Source organism: Martes martes (assembly GCF_963455335.1).
Source record: "Martes martes genome assembly, chromosome: 3".
NCBI lineage: Eukaryota > Metazoa > Chordata > Mammalia > Carnivora > Mustelidae > Martes > Martes martes.
The window spans coordinates 122,896,342-122,912,605 of NC_137890.1; the positions used below are offsets into that span (position 1 = coordinate 122,896,342).

Sequence of the window (16,264 nt, forward strand, 5' to 3'; positions counted from 1 at the left end):
TGTTTGTTTGTTTCATTTTAATGACAGTCTTTGAAAGGAAACTCCATTTGCCATCGGGAATTTTTCATCAAATGACTTGGTTTGTAATAGTGGGATAAACGTGCCCAAGAAATTCCAGTTAAGTCTGAGTAGTTGACACAGAAAATCTGATGTCTATCCCTAACTGAATGTTTGCCTTCCAACAAGTCCACCTCCGTTAAAAAAAATAACAATTTCAACCAAATTCTCTGACATCTTTTCTAATTCTGAAATTCTGGGAAGGGCCTAAGATATTTTGAGGACTCAGTAGATTGTTTTCAAGAACTAGTGAGTTTGTACATGCATTAGAAAGACCGAGCTATGAATTACCTATATTTAAGACAACCTCCATTTTCAGATATATCCTCCTAGTCTAATATTTAAAAGAATTCTAATTTACAAAATAATAATCTTTTTAAAGTGTATGAGGAGCCAGAAGAGCCTATTCCAGAAGAAGAGATTGCTGAAGAACCACCTAGCATAGAAGTTGAGGAAGTGGCGCCACCTAGAGGTACAGCTGCTTTTAGGAGTTGGACATTTAAAATCTATGGTGGTCCAAATCTTTCTCAGAATAAGTCAAAGTCTGATATTTCTCAGTATACTTTTCTTACATCTTACTAATGACAAATTAATGATCAGTAAGTAATGGCACCTGAAGGGCCCCACCCAGCTTTTATACTGCATCTCTAATATATTCTTGTATTATTGGCACTAGAAATTTTCCTAGCTAGACCCTATTGTAGCACTTGCTCCTAGTTTCTAGTTTTTAATTTCTTATTCAGTATTAAAGTGGGGGAAAATCTATTTCTGTGTTGTTTACTTTTTAGAATAATTCTTAGCCTATCATCCCTGAAGACTGTGACAAGTTTTGTGTAACTGATACTATATTTGCTAATAGGATTAAGAAGTAATAGCCTTCCACTTTTAGAGTCACTGCTGCAAATGTACTATTATCATTTAAGTTACTAATATCTTTTAAAAATAAGTCAACGTTTTGTGTTATTTTTTGCATCTATGGGTGCTGTTCTGTTCATTGCATGTCCTTTTTCAAAATGTCCATATATCTTTGAAGTGCCTGAAGTGGTTAAGAAAGCAGTACCTGAAGCTCCTACTCCTGTTCCTAAAAAAGTGGAGGCACCACCAGCTAAAGGTATAGCAAATCTCAATTAATAATGTCTGTATTTTTTTTAATATTTCTCTTATTTTTATTTGACAGAGAGAGAGAGAGAGATCGCAAGTAGGCAGAGAGGCAGGCAGAGAGAGGGGGTGGGAGAAGCAGGCTCCCTGCTGAGCAGAGAGCCCAATGTGGGGCTCGATCCCAGAACCCCAAGATCAAGACCTGAGCTGAAGGCAGAGACTTAACCCACTGAGCCACCCAGGCGCCCCTAACAATGTCTTTAAATTACAGTTAACGTTCTTAAAAAAAAAAAAACAAAACCCAGAAACTTCTTCTTTGATTGCTTTCTTAGAATCATTTAAGTAGCAAACTTTCATATCTTTAGCCTGTTTTGGAATCTTAAGTGATGATTATGTTACTGGATGGCTGTGTGTATATGAATTACTCAAGATGCTTCTCATTCTAAACAGCTGAGACTTCTAATGTTAATGAGTACATCTCTCTGTGCTTATATACATAACAATAGACCCTTCTTCCCTGCATTCCGTTCATGAATTTTATTCCATTATATAGAGTTTTCCCATGTTATTATAATTATGTATACTATATTACAGGGGGAAAAAATCTGTTCTAATGCTTGGATGACAACTATTTTAAAGAACCTCATGTCCTTTCTAATATTTGGCCTAAGCGTTTAAGGTTATTACAAAATGCCTTTGTTTCCTAATGAGGTTACTACTTCAGGAGTGCTCTTAACAGATAAGCTGTGCTCTCCCTATCACATTTGGCATCCCCCATCCCCCATATAAAATAGTACTCAGCAGAAAAGGACACCTGTGTTAAGGCTTAAGTACTCTGTTATGGTAATCACTTCAAAAAATCTTCATCAAATTAAAAATACTAGAAGTAGGCCCAATGTTGGTAATCCTTGCTATTTAAAAAGAATAGAACAGCACATGCCTTCATCTTATCTAGTTAGCACAAGTAAGTGAATTGGGACAATATCTTTATTGTCTGTAAAGTGGTGTCCAGTAGTGGAATGACTTCTTACACTTTAATTATTATAAAGATGTTGTTTTATTTTCATTATTTAGTATTGTTAGCTAACTGAAATGCCTAATATCTTTAAAGTGCCAAAGAAGGTTCCTGAGGAAAAAATACCTGTTCCTGTTCAGAAAAAAGAGCCACCTCCAGCCAAAGGTACATATTCTGTTTTAAACCTGAATTTCCTGTTAATAGTTTTTCGTTGAGATTTTTATGTTTGGGGTACCTGGCTGGCTCGCTCAGTAGAGCATGTGACTATTGATCTCAGGGTCATGAGTTCAAACCCCACACTGGGTGTGGAGCCTACTTAAAAAATAAAAATTTTTAAAAATTTTTAAAATTTAAAAATTTTTAAAAAAGGTTTTTATGTTTAATGTCTCTGTGTCTTGACTGTTTAGATGTCTTTGGTCTATGAAAACTTGCTCTTGATAGTCCTAAATATTAAAACTATATCTTTAAAGTGCCTGAAAAGAAAGTCCCAGAAAGGAAAATCGCAGAAAAGAAAGTCCCTGTGCCTAAAAAAGAAGCTGCTCCCCCAGCTAAAGGTATTTTTGGAAAGGTCTTTTCTGTGTCTTCATATATTATTGCATGATGAAAGCCTTTTTTTTTTTTCCAGTTGTTGTCATTCTGTATTTTGAATTTATATCTTCATTTCTTCTGTGTTTGAAAAAACAAATTTCTTAAAGTAGATGCTCTTTCAGGGAGGACCGTGGTTGAAGAAAAAATATCAGTTGCCTTCCACAAAGAGGAGGTAGTAAGAGAGAGAACAGAATTAGAAGTAGTAGAAACACCAGTGGAAGTGCTTGAGGAAGAAGAGTTCCATGAAGTTCAAGAATATTTTGAAGAAGAAGAGTTCCATGAAGTAGAAGAATTCATCAAAGTAGAACGACCTAGAGTCGAAGAAGTACACAGGGCTGAAGAGGTCCATAGAGTAATAGAAGTTTTAGAGACAGAAGAAGTGGAAGTATATGAAAAACCCAAAGCTCCACCTAAAGGTATAGGTGAATTCTGTTGCTATGACAAATTGCTATACCTTGCTCTAACTCACTTTTTTTTTTAAGTGCCTTTCATGCTCAGTTTGGAACAGTAGAAACCCACTGACTTTCCAAGTTAAACTCATGGAATGCTTTAAGCATGAGCTTCAGCTATTTGATACAAATATTAATATGGAGTAGAGATTAACCTTACAGTGTATAATTTTAACAGACAAGATAATGGTATTTGATACCTACTTATCTAAGGAGCTCACTTATATGAATTTGTAGATTCTGTCTTGAACCCAGCTAAGAATGATTGTTACGTGATTGTTACAGGTGCCAAAATATCTGACCAGTGTCATCAGTTGAGTGAAATAGAAGCTACTCAGTTCACTGAGAAATTTACATGTTTAGGCAAAACAACCATTGCTTTGTTAACATGAGTCAGCTGTTCACAAACTGATCATTGCTTATCAAAAGCTTCTGCATTTTATGATATTTTCGTTAGAGAAATAACATTAAGGAAGCAAATGAAGCATTGGTAACACTACCTGCTTTCTAGTTTTGTGGGGTTTTTTTTAGGATAAACTATGATACATAAAATTCTCTTCAGTACCTTTCCAGATCTTGCACAAATTAATTTGTGTGTGATATGAAGGAATATGTATGTGTGCATGTGTGCTTATTATTCATAGTAAATCTACCATATAGATGAAATTTAGCAAAATCGTGTCTCTCTTGGAAGTGTGATATAAATTCAAAAAATATAAGTAGAGAAAGCATTTATGAGCCCACACTGGACTAACTTTATTGGTAGTGCTCCCTAATACTTCAAGAACTTATTCTAAATCAAAACACCAATATCTTTGAAGGGCCTGAAATATCTGAGAAAATCATCCCTCCAAAAAAACCACCCACTAAAGTTGTTCCTCAAAAAGAGCCACCAGCTAAAGGTATTTCATTAGTGAAAAACTGCTTACCTTATTATATGTGCAGCAGCACCTTGATTGCACTAAATGTTTGTGTTCTTGATGTTTTTCTTCTGTGTATTGTGTTTTTGGAATTTCTAAAACAAACTAATATCTTTAAAAGGGTTGAGGGGCCAAAGGAAGTTCTACCTAAAGAGAAAGTCAATATTGTCATACCCAAAGCAAATACCCTTATTAATCAAATAGTGCACCTAGGTTTCCTTCTTTGGTACTATTTGATTGTATATTCACTAAAATGCTTATTGATAAATCCATGTTTTCCTATTAATTCTTAATTTTAATCACCTAGTAATAATAAATACATAGTGACTATGTGTTTAATGTCCCTGCTTTGTTCATTTTGGGGAACGTCTTGAATTTTACAATAGAAATAAGAAAAACATCTGATAAATAATATATACTTATATCTTTAAAGTCTTTGAATTATTTAAGAACATTATCACTGAAGAGAAAGCACCAACTATTCACCAAAACAAGCAGAAGTAGCCCCAGCAGAAGGTGTCTTAATAATTTTTCTTGTCAAGTTCTTACAATTCTAACATGGGAAATTCTTCTGAATTTCTGTTGTCATATTTGTTATCAATATTCAACTCATTTTAAGTACTGTAATATATTTGATAAAGTGATCGTTTTGTTTCCTCTTATGACCATGTCATGTTTTGTGTTTACATTTTTATTACATTGTGCTTGTTACAAATCTTTATGAATGTTTAAAAGTAAAAGAAATTATTACTACTATCTTTAAAGTACCTGAAGTGACCAAGAAAATTGTGGTAGAAGAAAAAGTACGTGTTCCTGAAGAGCCCAGATTTCCACCAGCTAAAGGTACCTGCCTTTGCTGAATCACCACTAATATAAAAATCCCCTCTTATTCACTTACAATGGAGCGGAGAGAGGGGGAGATCCTTCCCCCTTCAATCCCACAATAGAGCTTAATTATGCAAACTTCAATTTATGTTCTAAAACATAGTCCTCCCTTTTGTGATGACCCTCTGGAAACAAAGGCATCAGCCTAAAAGTTGTTACTGTTTTTGTTGATCTTAAGCCTTAATTGATATTGACCCCCTCAACTTCTTTTCAAAAATAATTTATTTCAGAAGCTATTGTCAAGGAGCTTTGGAAAACAAACATTCCAGATAACAATAGAAAAGATGCTATACCCCAAGGACAAAGTATTTTTAATATGATAAATCAAGAACTCATCAACAAGGCAATCTAGAGAGATGCATTGATTGTGTGTTTAGTTGGCTTATGATTTTGGAATTCTTGCCATTCTTCTTGTTAGATCCCCTTTTTGTCTTCATATTTTATATCCAATTATGATATTTTAAAAAATAAAATAAATATCTTTAAAGCACCTGAAGTACCCAAGAAAATTGTTCCAGAAGAAAGGGTTCATGAAGCTGTTCCTAAAAAGCCTGAAGTTCCACCAACTAAAGGTATACACTGAAACTAATCATGACATGAAATGACTCTTTGTTTAGTTATTCATTTTTTAAAGTAAATGTGTGTGATGTTAAATCCTTGTATTTTGCTTCTTTATATTCTTAGTATACTTGTTATTTATAACAGTTAATATACTAATATCTTTAAAGTTCCTGAGGTGCCTAAGAAAATTATTCAAGAAGAAAAATCTCTTTCTGAACACACAACGATATACAGTGAGTGTAGAAAAATTGGTGGTTCTCTTTGGTTTCATTTGTGTTTGTCTCCATAGCTTTTAAAAATAAGTATACTAATATCTTATCAAAGCCTAATGTGCCAAAAATGTTTGGCTAAAATTAAATAATTTAAATGGCTATTTGTCTCAGACAAGGTATATCTCCTCACCAAATTAAAAAAAAAAAAAAATCCTGTACTTACAACATTGCCCAATTTTAGAAAAGTTGTTTACCTTTTTGAATTTGTCATTGTCTTGTCTTGTTAAACTGTTCTTTGTACAAATATCTTCTGCTTTGAAGCAATTTATTTTCTCAGGCCATGAAGTAACTTTACTTCAACTTCATAATAATATTTTAATTGGATTTCATAGAATCAAAATGCCCCTTTTTTATTTTTTTACCCTTTACAGCCATCATTGGAAACATTTTGACAATGTTGCTTAAATGACCATATATTTATAAAGCCATTACAACAGCAAAAGAATTTTCAAGCCCTTTTTTTTTGCTTTTACATAAAATTATGATTAAATAATTTGAGGAGTAAAATAATCTGAATAATAAAATATTTTGAATAGAATATTATTCAGTAATCTGAATAGTAAAAATGCCAGTGCTCAAGATATCTTTCCACTTATTTTAATCTAAAAATACCAATAGTTCTGATTTTCTTTCATTTATTTTAATCTAAAAAATTCCTTGTTTAAACCCATTTTGGGGGGGGCTATAATACTAGGTTGGGATACATATATATGATGACTCCCTCCATCGAATACCCTTTCTATGCTAAAGTCAGGTTATTGTCACCAGCCTGTCTTCATTTCTAAAAGCTAGAGAAATCCTTATTTTCTTCAGTTGCCTTATTTTCAAAGATTTAATTTTTTTTTCTTTTTCTTTCCTGCTTCCAATCCCTAAGTGGTTATTAAACTATGCAGCCATAAACCCGATATGGTTTAAAATTATAGCCACCTAGATTCCTGGAAAATTTCACCTACTGAAAAATTTGGATACAAATTTCCAATAGGTCAAATGTAGGAGAATCAACTTTGTTCTTTATGGACAAAACTAAGTGCAAAGAAAAATTTCGCCAGTAACTTTCTGCAGACAAAATATAAGAATTATATAGTCCCTGGCCAGTGAATTCCTCAATTTTATTGTCATCATAAATGAGAGTTCTATGTGATACAACTGGGAATGAGGCTTTCTCTTAGCAGATGTGTTCTTGTCACTAGTTTGTGTCTATGTACTACTGGTAATTTGGGTGATGAGTGTGTACTATGTATCATGTTTTCTTAATACTATTCGTCATTGCCTTGAAATGCCCTTAATTGTATAAATACTAATATCTTTGAAGTTTATGAAGTGTCAGAAGAATCCACCACAGAAGAAAAAGTACTTGTGACTCATCCTCCAAAGAAAACCAAAATAGCAAAAGGTATAATGATCTAGTCTGAAGAAAATTTATTTAGGGCTCATTTTAAAAGCTTAATCCTCTCCTGTGCTGTTTATAAATATAACTATACTCATATCTTTTAAGTGCCTGAGCCACCCAAGAAAGTTGTTCCAGAGGACAAAGTATATGTGACTATTCCTAAAAAGAGAGAAACGCCAGCAACTAAAGGTACATTTCAACAACATCAAACTTGGATGAATAACTTTGGATTCAAGACTCAAAAATTGTGTGTTATATGATTTACTGTTTTCACAACTTCTAAGTGTAAACCTAATAATATTTTTAAAGAGCCTGATACAACCAGAGAAGTTTTTCCAGAGGTGGAGTTACCTGAGGCTGTTCCCCAAATTCCAGAGCATCCTCCAACTGAAGGTATAATTCTTAGTTATGAAAATCTAAAGAGAATTTTTCTTCTTCAGTCTGAAAAATATGTTTAGTGTTTTGTGTAGGTTCTTAGAACCCCTAACACTAAAATACTAATATCTTTAGGGTCCCCAATGTACCCAAGACAAGGAACTTTCTATGACTTGCCCCCTACCAAAAAAAAAGGTCCCATTCATACTATGTACAAGGATAAGAAATTAGAACAAAAGTTAAATTTCTAATTTAAAGTTACAATATCTGTTAACATACCTAACTTTTTAAATATGTGTGTCTTCATGTCTTTGCCTTTCCTCAACTAAAAAATACTAATATCTTTAAAGAGTTGGAAGTCTCCAAGGAAGGTCTTCCAGAGCAGCAAGCTCCTGTTGCTAAAAGAAGAATACCACCACCAAAAGGTACAAGCCAGAAGAAAGCTGACTTTCATATCTCATGATTGTAGTTGAACTTAACACCTATAAATATACTAATATCTTGAGAGCCCCAGATGCTACCAAGGAATATCATTGCAGAGAAGTGGGTCCCCCAAAGCAGAAGCTCAAGGGCATATACCTATTCCCATGAGCTATTCAAGAGAAAATAGAAGGAGGAAAAAATCTTTAACTTATCTAAATGGAAGGTGCTTGGGCTATAAAGTCTAACTATGAAGTCTCCAGGGAATATATGAAGACATACAATGTGTAGATGTGACCCAGATGGATTCTTCAATAGGAAATAGCAATTACTGTTCCAAAAAAAGGGGGGGGGGAATCAGACTAGCCAAAAAAAAAGGCTACACAAGACTACTTAAAACATTTATATCCCTGAAACTAGACCAAATTGGTTTAGCACTCCCCCTTTAAAGCAGAACTCAGTGGCATCGAATGACAGAGGTGCTTGGCTATATACTGTAAAACAGTAATTTAACTCTCCATGGAGTTGAAATTTCAGGAGAAAATATAACTGCTTCTTGGAATTGCCTTTCTATTAAAATAAAATTACTACTAAACACAAACAAACACATGAATGTGAAATAATTCTTTTCCCATAAGAAGTTAGTATAGAAATATTCTCAGAAAACCATGACTTAAAGACAATAAAATATTAAATTCTACTTTGAGCAGTTCTTTTGGTCATACAGTCTCCACCTGAGAACCTTCCAGAATTAAGGCAGTTAAAACTAGTTAACATTGGAATTCTGCACGGAACACTTAGTTGTTCCTCTCATTATCTTTGATTTTTTAGAGTCCTGCGTTTTTCCATTTTGAATGTTTTTAGGTAAATCAAAAGATGAGAAAGTTTGAAAACATCCAGCTTAACAATTTCTTTATGATATCCAGGATATTCTGTAATTTAAAGAATATCTGAACACTTTGACATGATTTTTTCAGTCTAGGATCTTTGGGTCATTCTCCTCTCTCCTATACTTGAAAAACAAATACTTACCCAAGGTAAGGGCAAAATGAAGCCTATCCAGACAAGAAAGAAGCTCTTAGGTTCTCCTCAAATTAAATAGCTAAAAGTACATCATTAGTTATACAAGATCATTTTTTTTCACTTGAAGCTAATTTTCCATGATCTCATTTTCTATACATCCACCATTCTAAAAAATAAAATTCCTAATATCGATAGTACCTGAAGTGACCAAGAAAACAGCTCCTGATAATCAAGGACCCATCCTATCCCTGAAGAACCAGACGCAGGGAGCAGGAATGTCTCCCAGTCTGGGCATTCCTGTAAGTGGAGTTAGGACTAAAAGTCTTCTACACTGTGAAGAACAACGTATTAATATCTTTAAAGGACAGGAAGCTGTCCCTGTAAGGAAAACACCCATGGCTGCTCCCCCTGAAATTGAAACACCTTCTAGTAAAGGGATCCATCATTCTATCATTCCTGCCTTCATTCATTTAATAAATGCCAGTTATGTGTGTGGGACTAGGGAGCTGAAGAATAATAAACAAAGACAATTAGGATTTGATTCCTTTCTTCAAAGCTTTATACATCATCCAGTTTTTAAAAGAAGCGCCCTTGGAGCCAGAAATGCCACTTTGGTGTAGTTAATGTATCTAAAGTCTTCACTGATGCCTTAACCTCTAAGCTTGATACTAATATCTTCAAAGTCCCAGAAACTATGAAAGAAGTTGCTTCCGAAATGCAAGTATCTGAGGATTTTCCTAAAGAGCCAGAACCTCTGCCTATAAAAGGTGTATGATACCTGTGAACGGATACTGAAGAAATGATCTGTCCTCTGCTCTTACAACTGTGCTTTTCTAATGTTCTTCGTAACACCTAAATGTAAACATACTAATATCTTCCAAACACCTGAAGCTGCACAAGAAATTGCCTCTCGAGAAAATACTTGTGGGTGTTCCTATTTAAACAGAAACCCCCTCTAATAAAAGTATTCATTCAACAAATTCTTAGTAAGGAAGGTCCACAATGTCACAGGAACTAAGCCAAGTGCCGGTGAAGGGTGGGCAGCCCCTCTTCCTGAGGATCCCACGAGCCCCCAAGACTTATGTGATGGGTGGAGCAAGGGGAGAAGAGACAGGCAGAGAAGAGACCTCTAGAAAACTACACTTGCCCACTTATTGGGATTACTGTTTTCACTAATACTTTTACATCTGAAATATGAAATACTAATATCTTTAAAGTGCCTGAAGCTCCTCAAGAAGTTATTCCTGCAAAGAGAGCTCCTTTCAAAAAAAGAGAACCTCCTTCAGTTGAAGGTACGAGTGACCATGCCCTCAAGCTCAAGAAGAAATAGCTCTTGTAGTCTTGAAAATATTTTGCTGTTCCTAGTGCTCTTCATAACACTAAATGTTAAAATACTAATTTCTTAAAGTGCTGGAAGCTCCCCAAGAAATTGTCCCTGAAAAGAAAACATATGTGATTCCTCACAAAAAGCCTGAACTTCCTCATGATGAAGGTATATGTTGCTGGGAACTTAGAAATTTGGGGAAATGTCTTCTTCTGTATGAATATGTTTCTTGTCTGTACAGATTCTTCTAACTCCTAAATGTAAAAATATTAATATCTTTAAAGTGCCAGAGGCACGCAGAGAAGTTGTCCCAGAAAGGAAAGTGCATCCTCCCCCAAAGCCTGAGGTCATACCTGTCAAAGGTACATTCTTTTTCTTTTTTTTTTTTTTATTTCTTTTCAGTGTTCAGAATTCATCGTTTATGCACCACACCCAGTGCTCCATGCAATACATGCCCTCCATAATACCCACCACCAGGCTCACCCAACCCCCCACCTCCCTCCTCTCCAAGACCCTCAGTTTGTTTCTCAGAGTCCACAGTCTCTCATGGTTCCTCTCCCCCTCCAATTTCCCCCAACTCCCTTCTCTCCAGCTCCCAATGTCCTCTGTGTTATTCCTTATGCTCCACAAATAAGGGAAACCATATGATAATTGATTCTCTCTGCTTGACTTATTTCACTCAGCATAATCAAAGGTACATTCTAAACCACCCTTTATTTAAGGTGGGTAGGGAGGGCCTTAGCAAGAACCACCAGGCTAGGTTTGAAAGCTCTTTTGTTGTATAAATGAAGTTCTTGTCTGTGTGGATCCTTGTGACTCAAATGTAAATTTACTAATATCTTCAAAGTACCTGAGGCTCCCAAAGAGGTTGTCCCTGAGAAGAAAGTGCCTGTGGTGCCTTCTAAAAAGCCTGAAGTCCCACTTGTGACAGGTATTTGTCACCAGCTTTAGGTTTAAAAAGATTGAACTCTTTTGCTCTTGAAAATGTTTTGCTCTAGTGGTCTCATCATTTTTAAATGTAATTTTACTAATATCTTTTAAGTGCCTGAAGTTCCTCAAGAAATTGTCCCTGAAAAGAAAGCACCAGTGGTGCCTCCTAAAAAACCTGAAGTTGCACCTGTTACAGGTACTTGTCACTCACCTCAGACTTAAGAAGATACAGCCCTTCTGCTCTTGAAAATGTTTTGTTCCAGCGGTCTCATAACCCCTAAGTATAATTTTACTAATATCTTTTAAGTGCCTGAGGCTCCCAAAGAAGTGGTCCCTGAAAAGAAAGTGTCTGTGGCGCCTCCTAAAAAGCCAGAAGTCCCACCTGTTACAGGTATTTGTCACTCACCTTAGACTTAAAAAGATGTAACTCTTCTGCTCTCAAAAATATCTTGTTCCGGTCATCTTCATAACCCCTAAGTGTACTTTTACTAATATCTTTTAAGTGCCTGAGCCTCCCAAAGAAGTGGTCCCTGAAAAGAAGGTGTCTGTGGCGCCTCCTAAAAAGCCAGAAGTCCCACCTGTTACAGGTATTTGTCACTCACCTTAGACTTAAAAAGATGTAACTCTTCTGCTCTCAAAAATATCTTGTTCCGGTCGTCTTCATAACCCCTAAGTGTACTTTTACTAATATCTTTTAAGTGCCTGAGGCTCCCAAAGAAGTGGTTCCTGAAAAGAAAGTGTCTGTGGCACCTCCTAAAAAGCCAGAAGTCCCACCTGTTAAAGGTACTTGTCACCAACCTAAGGCTTAAAGAGACATAATTCTTCTGCTCTTGAAAATATCTCATTCCAGTGATCTTCATAGTTCTTAAGTGTAATTTTACTAATATCTTTTAAGTGCCTGAGGCTCCCAGAGAAGTGGTCCCTGAAAAGAAGGTGCCTGTGATGCCTCCCAAAAAGCCCGAAGTCCCACCAGCCAAAGGTAGTCACCCCCATGTCACTGGGTTTGATACCGTCCATTTGTCTCTACCCTGTCTAATCATGAAAATACTAATATCTTTCAAGTGCCCGAGGTGCCCAAGGCAGCTGTTCCAGAAAAGAAGGTGCCTGAGGCTCTTCCTCCCAAACCCGAGAGTCCTCCTCCTGCAGGTAAGGTCAGAGCCATACAAACTAGGGAGAAAACTGTTATTTTAGCTAGAAAATTCTGCATACAAATATGACAACATAAAGGTGATATGATTCTAAAGAAAAGAAAGTCAGAAGTTAAACAGAATATCTTAGTGTATAATGACAGGATACAGTGAGGAATGTTTTAACCTTTTCTAAACACAAATTACCAATGTCTTTGAAGTGCCTGAGGTACCGCCAAAGAAAGTCATCCCTGAGAAGAAAGTACCTGTGGCTCCTCCTAAAAAGCCAGAAGCTCCACCTGCTAAAGGTATTTATTCTTCCAAGTTGTTGTTGGTCACCTGTTTCAGGGGGCTGGGAAGAGTGTGTATGGAACTGTCCTCCTGTCTCATAAATTGTATTTGCTTGGGTAAACGTGTTGGCAATATTACCCTGTTATAATCTCTAACTAAAAGATACTAATATCTTCAAAGTTCCTGAAGCTCCTAAAGAAGTTGTCCCTGAGAAAAAAATGTCTGTGGTTGTGCCCAAAAAACCAGAAGCACCACCTGCTAAAGGTATTTATTCATACCCCCGTTAAGAAAAAGTACTGTCTTGTGCTCTTCCCAATCATTGTAATATATGCCTTCAGTATTCATAACTTCTAAAACTACTAATATCTTTCAAGTGCCTGAAGTTGCTCAAGAAGTTGTCCCAGAGAAGATAATTCCCAAGGCACCACCCAAAAAACCAGATGCCCCACCTGTCACAGGTACATGATAGCCTTGATCTCGTTTTGAAGAAATATCTCTTCTTTCCTCAAGAATAATTTTGGCCCTTTGCTCTTCATTAACTTAACTTTAAAACTACTAATATCTTTCAAGTGCCTGAAGTTGCTCATGAAGTTGTCCCAGAACCGAAATTTCCCAGGGCACCAGCCAAAAAACCAGAAGCCCGACCAGTTTCAGGTATTATTCACTCATGTCCTTATCTAAGAAGAAATACCTCTTCTGCTCTTGGAAATATGTTTAGTCCATTGACCTCATTAATCTAAATATAAAACTACTAATATCTTTTAAGTGCCTGAAGTTCCTCAAGAAATTGTCCCTGAAAAGAAAGTACCAGTGTTGCCTCCTAAAAAACCTGAAGTTGAACATGTTACAGGTACTTGTCACTCACCTCAGACCTAAGAAGATACAGCCCTTCTGCTCTTGAAAATGTTTTGTTCCAGCGGTCTCATAACCCCTAAGTATAATTTTACTAATATCTTTTAAGTGCCTGAGGCTCCCAAAGAAGTGGTCCCCGAAAAGAAAGTGTCTGTGGCGCCTCCTAAAAAGCCAGAAGTCCAACCTATTACAGGTATTTGTCAGCGACGTTAGGCTTAAAAAGACGTAACTTTTCTGCTCTCAAAAATATCTTGTTCCGGTCGTCTTCATAACCCCTAAGTATAATTTTACTAACATCTTTTAAGTGCCTGAGCCTCCCAAAGAAGTGGTCCCTGAAAAGGAAATGTGTGTGGAGCCTCCTAAGAGGCCAGAAGTCCCACCTGTTAAAGTTATTTGTCACTCACCTTAGACTTAAAAAGATGTAACTCTTCTGCTCTCAAAAATATCTTGTTCCGGTCATCTTCATAACCCCTAAGTGTACTTTTATTAATATCTTTTAAGTGCCTGAGGCTCCCAAAGAAGTGGTTCCTGAAAAGAAAGTGTCTGTGGCACCTCCTAAAAAGCCAGAAGTCCCACCTGTTAAAGGTACTTGTCACCAACCTTAGGCTTAAAGAGACATAATTCTTCTGCTCTTGAAAATATCTCATTCAAGTGGTCTTCATAGTTCCCAAGTGTAATTTTACTAATATCTTTTAAGTCCCCGAGGCTCCCAGAGAAGTGGTCCCTGAAAAGAAGGTGCCTGTGATGCCTCCCAAAAAGCCCGAAGTCCCACCAGCCAAAGGTAGTCACCCCCATGTCACTGGGTTTGATACCGTCCATTTGTCTCTACCCTGTCTAATCATGAAAATACTAATATCTTTCAAGTGCCCGAGGTGCCCAAGGCAGCTGTTCCAGAAAAGAAGGTGCCTGAGGCTCTTCCTCCCAAACCTGAGAGTCCTCCCCCTGCAGGTAATAATGACACTATCAAAACTATTCTTTTTGAAAAGAAAACTCTCTTCTTAGTGTTGTGAAAATCTGTTTGTAAACTATTTCCTATGCGTGAGTCAACTCTAGCATTAAAATGAGCTTGTGTCTTTCAAGTGCGTGAGGAGCCTGAGGAAATTGCCTGGGAAGAGCCTCCCGCAGAAGCTGTGGAAGAGCCGGAGCCGGCTGCTCCTCCGAAAGGTACTTGGCCAGCTGCTAGGTTGCCTTAGCCAACTTTCCACCCCTCTTGCCCTGAAAATTCTTTGAGCTTTTGTCTTATTTCTCGTTCATCTTCGCTGATTCTGAAAAATAAATTCTAAATCTTTAGTGACCGTGCCACCCAAGAAACCCGTCCCAGAAAAGAAACCACCAACTGTCGTTGCCAAAAAACCTGAACCACCACCAGCGAAAGGTATTTCTCACTGCCACTAACCTCCTTCAGAAAAAGTCTTTCGGGTGTTGGGATCCACTGCTATATCTATACCTAATGATTTTCATGTGGTTGAAACTATGAGCTAAAAATAACTAATATCTTTTAAAGTGCCTGAGGTACCCAAGGAAGTTGTCCCTGAAAAGAAGGTGCCTCCAGTGGTGCCCAAAAAACCGGAAGTCCCACCTCCTAAAGGTACATACAGCTGTCTACCATGTGATGGAGGGTAAAACCTCCAGTTCTTTGGAAGTATTTTGTGCTGTGTAAATGTGATGAATGTTTACTAGAAACTCTTCATAATGTTAAAATATTAATGCCTTTAAAGTGCCTGAAGTTCCAAAAGAAGCTGTTCCTGAAAAGAAAGTAACTGTTCCCAAGAAGCCGGAAGTCCCACCACCTAAAGGTACATGTCACTAATGAGATTCTGCAGGAAAACACTCACTCTGGCTTCAAAAGTTACTTATTACAGGAAACCCTGTTGTTTGTCAAACTTCTTACATTCACAATTACAAACGTGCCATTCTGGATTTTTAGGGTTTAAGTGTTTTTAAATAACATCACTGGTTTAAAAACAGACAAACAAAAAACTGATGCATCTCTTATGTGCATCAAAGAGTTTGCTAATATGGTTTTGTTAGTCTGAATAGGCCACATTTCCCTCATTGCTATGTGGATCTCAGAACAGATTACTGGCCTTGGGAATATTGTTCTTGCATTTGTCTCTGGGTTGTTTGACCTAGATGTGAACTAGAGGTGGTATAAATTTCATGTACTTCTCAACTACCCAGCAGTAAAACTGAAGTAAAACTAACTAATATCTTTAAAGTGCCAGAGGTGCCAAAGAAACCTGTCGTAGAAGAGGAACCAGCCATTCCTGTTCCCCGGAAAGTAGAGTCTCCTCCTCCAGAAGGTACATGTTAGACCATTAATGAGCTTGCCACTCAAAGACAGTTGCTAATTGAAGCCTTGTTCTTCTTTTTTTCTTCTTTGGTATCTCTTGGTCATTTTCTGTCCTTTAATTATTTGTCTTAATCATTATTAATTAGCTCTGATTTGGGTTTTCAATCAGTGACCTCTCCATGGGGCATCATAAGCTGTATTAAAGTATCTCTAATGAACACAGAAAGTAGGACAGAACCAGTGACTATAAATGACATTAAACTCCAAAAGGGCTTTCCAAGCACTCAGATCAATAGAAACCAAAGTCAGTGCAAATAAGATAGGTTTCATCTTCACAAAACTAAGAAAAGTTATTAATTAAAACAAGGGACGAAATCAAGGTTACTAGTTTTTA

The 16,264-nt window shown here is 36.6% G+C and overlaps 1 protein-coding gene across 1 annotated transcript in view; it reads left to right on the plus strand.

Moving 5' to 3' along the window:
* Positions 1 to 16,264, plus strand: part of TTN (titin) — a 272,495-nt gene that overhangs the window by 132,257 nt on the left and 123,974 nt on the right. The window contains exons 150-185 of the mRNA XM_080798480.1: positions 440 to 529; positions 1,091 to 1,168; positions 2,267 to 2,335; positions 2,641 to 2,724; positions 2,881 to 3,174; positions 4,029 to 4,109; positions 4,893 to 4,970; positions 5,501 to 5,584; positions 5,741 to 5,806; positions 7,158 to 7,238; positions 7,341 to 7,424; positions 7,545 to 7,628; positions 10,271 to 10,345; positions 10,462 to 10,545; positions 10,662 to 10,739; positions 11,225 to 11,308; positions 11,420 to 11,503; positions 11,615 to 11,698; positions 11,811 to 11,894; positions 12,007 to 12,090; positions 12,203 to 12,286; positions 12,370 to 12,453; positions 12,656 to 12,742; positions 12,906 to 12,989; positions 13,100 to 13,183; positions 13,296 to 13,379; positions 13,492 to 13,575; positions 13,687 to 13,770; positions 14,079 to 14,162; positions 14,275 to 14,358; positions 14,442 to 14,525; positions 14,658 to 14,741; positions 14,869 to 14,952; positions 15,082 to 15,165; positions 15,296 to 15,373; positions 15,797 to 15,880. Of these exons, the coding sequence (XP_080654606.1) occupies positions 440 to 529; positions 1,091 to 1,168; positions 2,267 to 2,335; positions 2,641 to 2,724; positions 2,881 to 3,174; positions 4,029 to 4,109; positions 4,893 to 4,970; positions 5,501 to 5,584; positions 5,741 to 5,806; positions 7,158 to 7,238; positions 7,341 to 7,424; positions 7,545 to 7,628; positions 10,271 to 10,345; positions 10,462 to 10,545; positions 10,662 to 10,739; positions 11,225 to 11,308; positions 11,420 to 11,503; positions 11,615 to 11,698; positions 11,811 to 11,894; positions 12,007 to 12,090; positions 12,203 to 12,286; positions 12,370 to 12,453; positions 12,656 to 12,742; positions 12,906 to 12,989; positions 13,100 to 13,183; positions 13,296 to 13,379; positions 13,492 to 13,575; positions 13,687 to 13,770; positions 14,079 to 14,162; positions 14,275 to 14,358; positions 14,442 to 14,525; positions 14,658 to 14,741; positions 14,869 to 14,952; positions 15,082 to 15,165; positions 15,296 to 15,373; positions 15,797 to 15,880 (3,171 nt within the window). The remainder of the gene's footprint in view (positions 1 to 439; positions 530 to 1,090; positions 1,169 to 2,266; positions 2,336 to 2,640; positions 2,725 to 2,880; positions 3,175 to 4,028; positions 4,110 to 4,892; positions 4,971 to 5,500; positions 5,585 to 5,740; positions 5,807 to 7,157; positions 7,239 to 7,340; positions 7,425 to 7,544; positions 7,629 to 10,270; positions 10,346 to 10,461; positions 10,546 to 10,661; positions 10,740 to 11,224; positions 11,309 to 11,419; positions 11,504 to 11,614; positions 11,699 to 11,810; positions 11,895 to 12,006; positions 12,091 to 12,202; positions 12,287 to 12,369; positions 12,454 to 12,655; positions 12,743 to 12,905; positions 12,990 to 13,099; positions 13,184 to 13,295; positions 13,380 to 13,491; positions 13,576 to 13,686; positions 13,771 to 14,078; positions 14,163 to 14,274; positions 14,359 to 14,441; positions 14,526 to 14,657; positions 14,742 to 14,868; positions 14,953 to 15,081; positions 15,166 to 15,295; positions 15,374 to 15,796; positions 15,881 to 16,264) is intronic.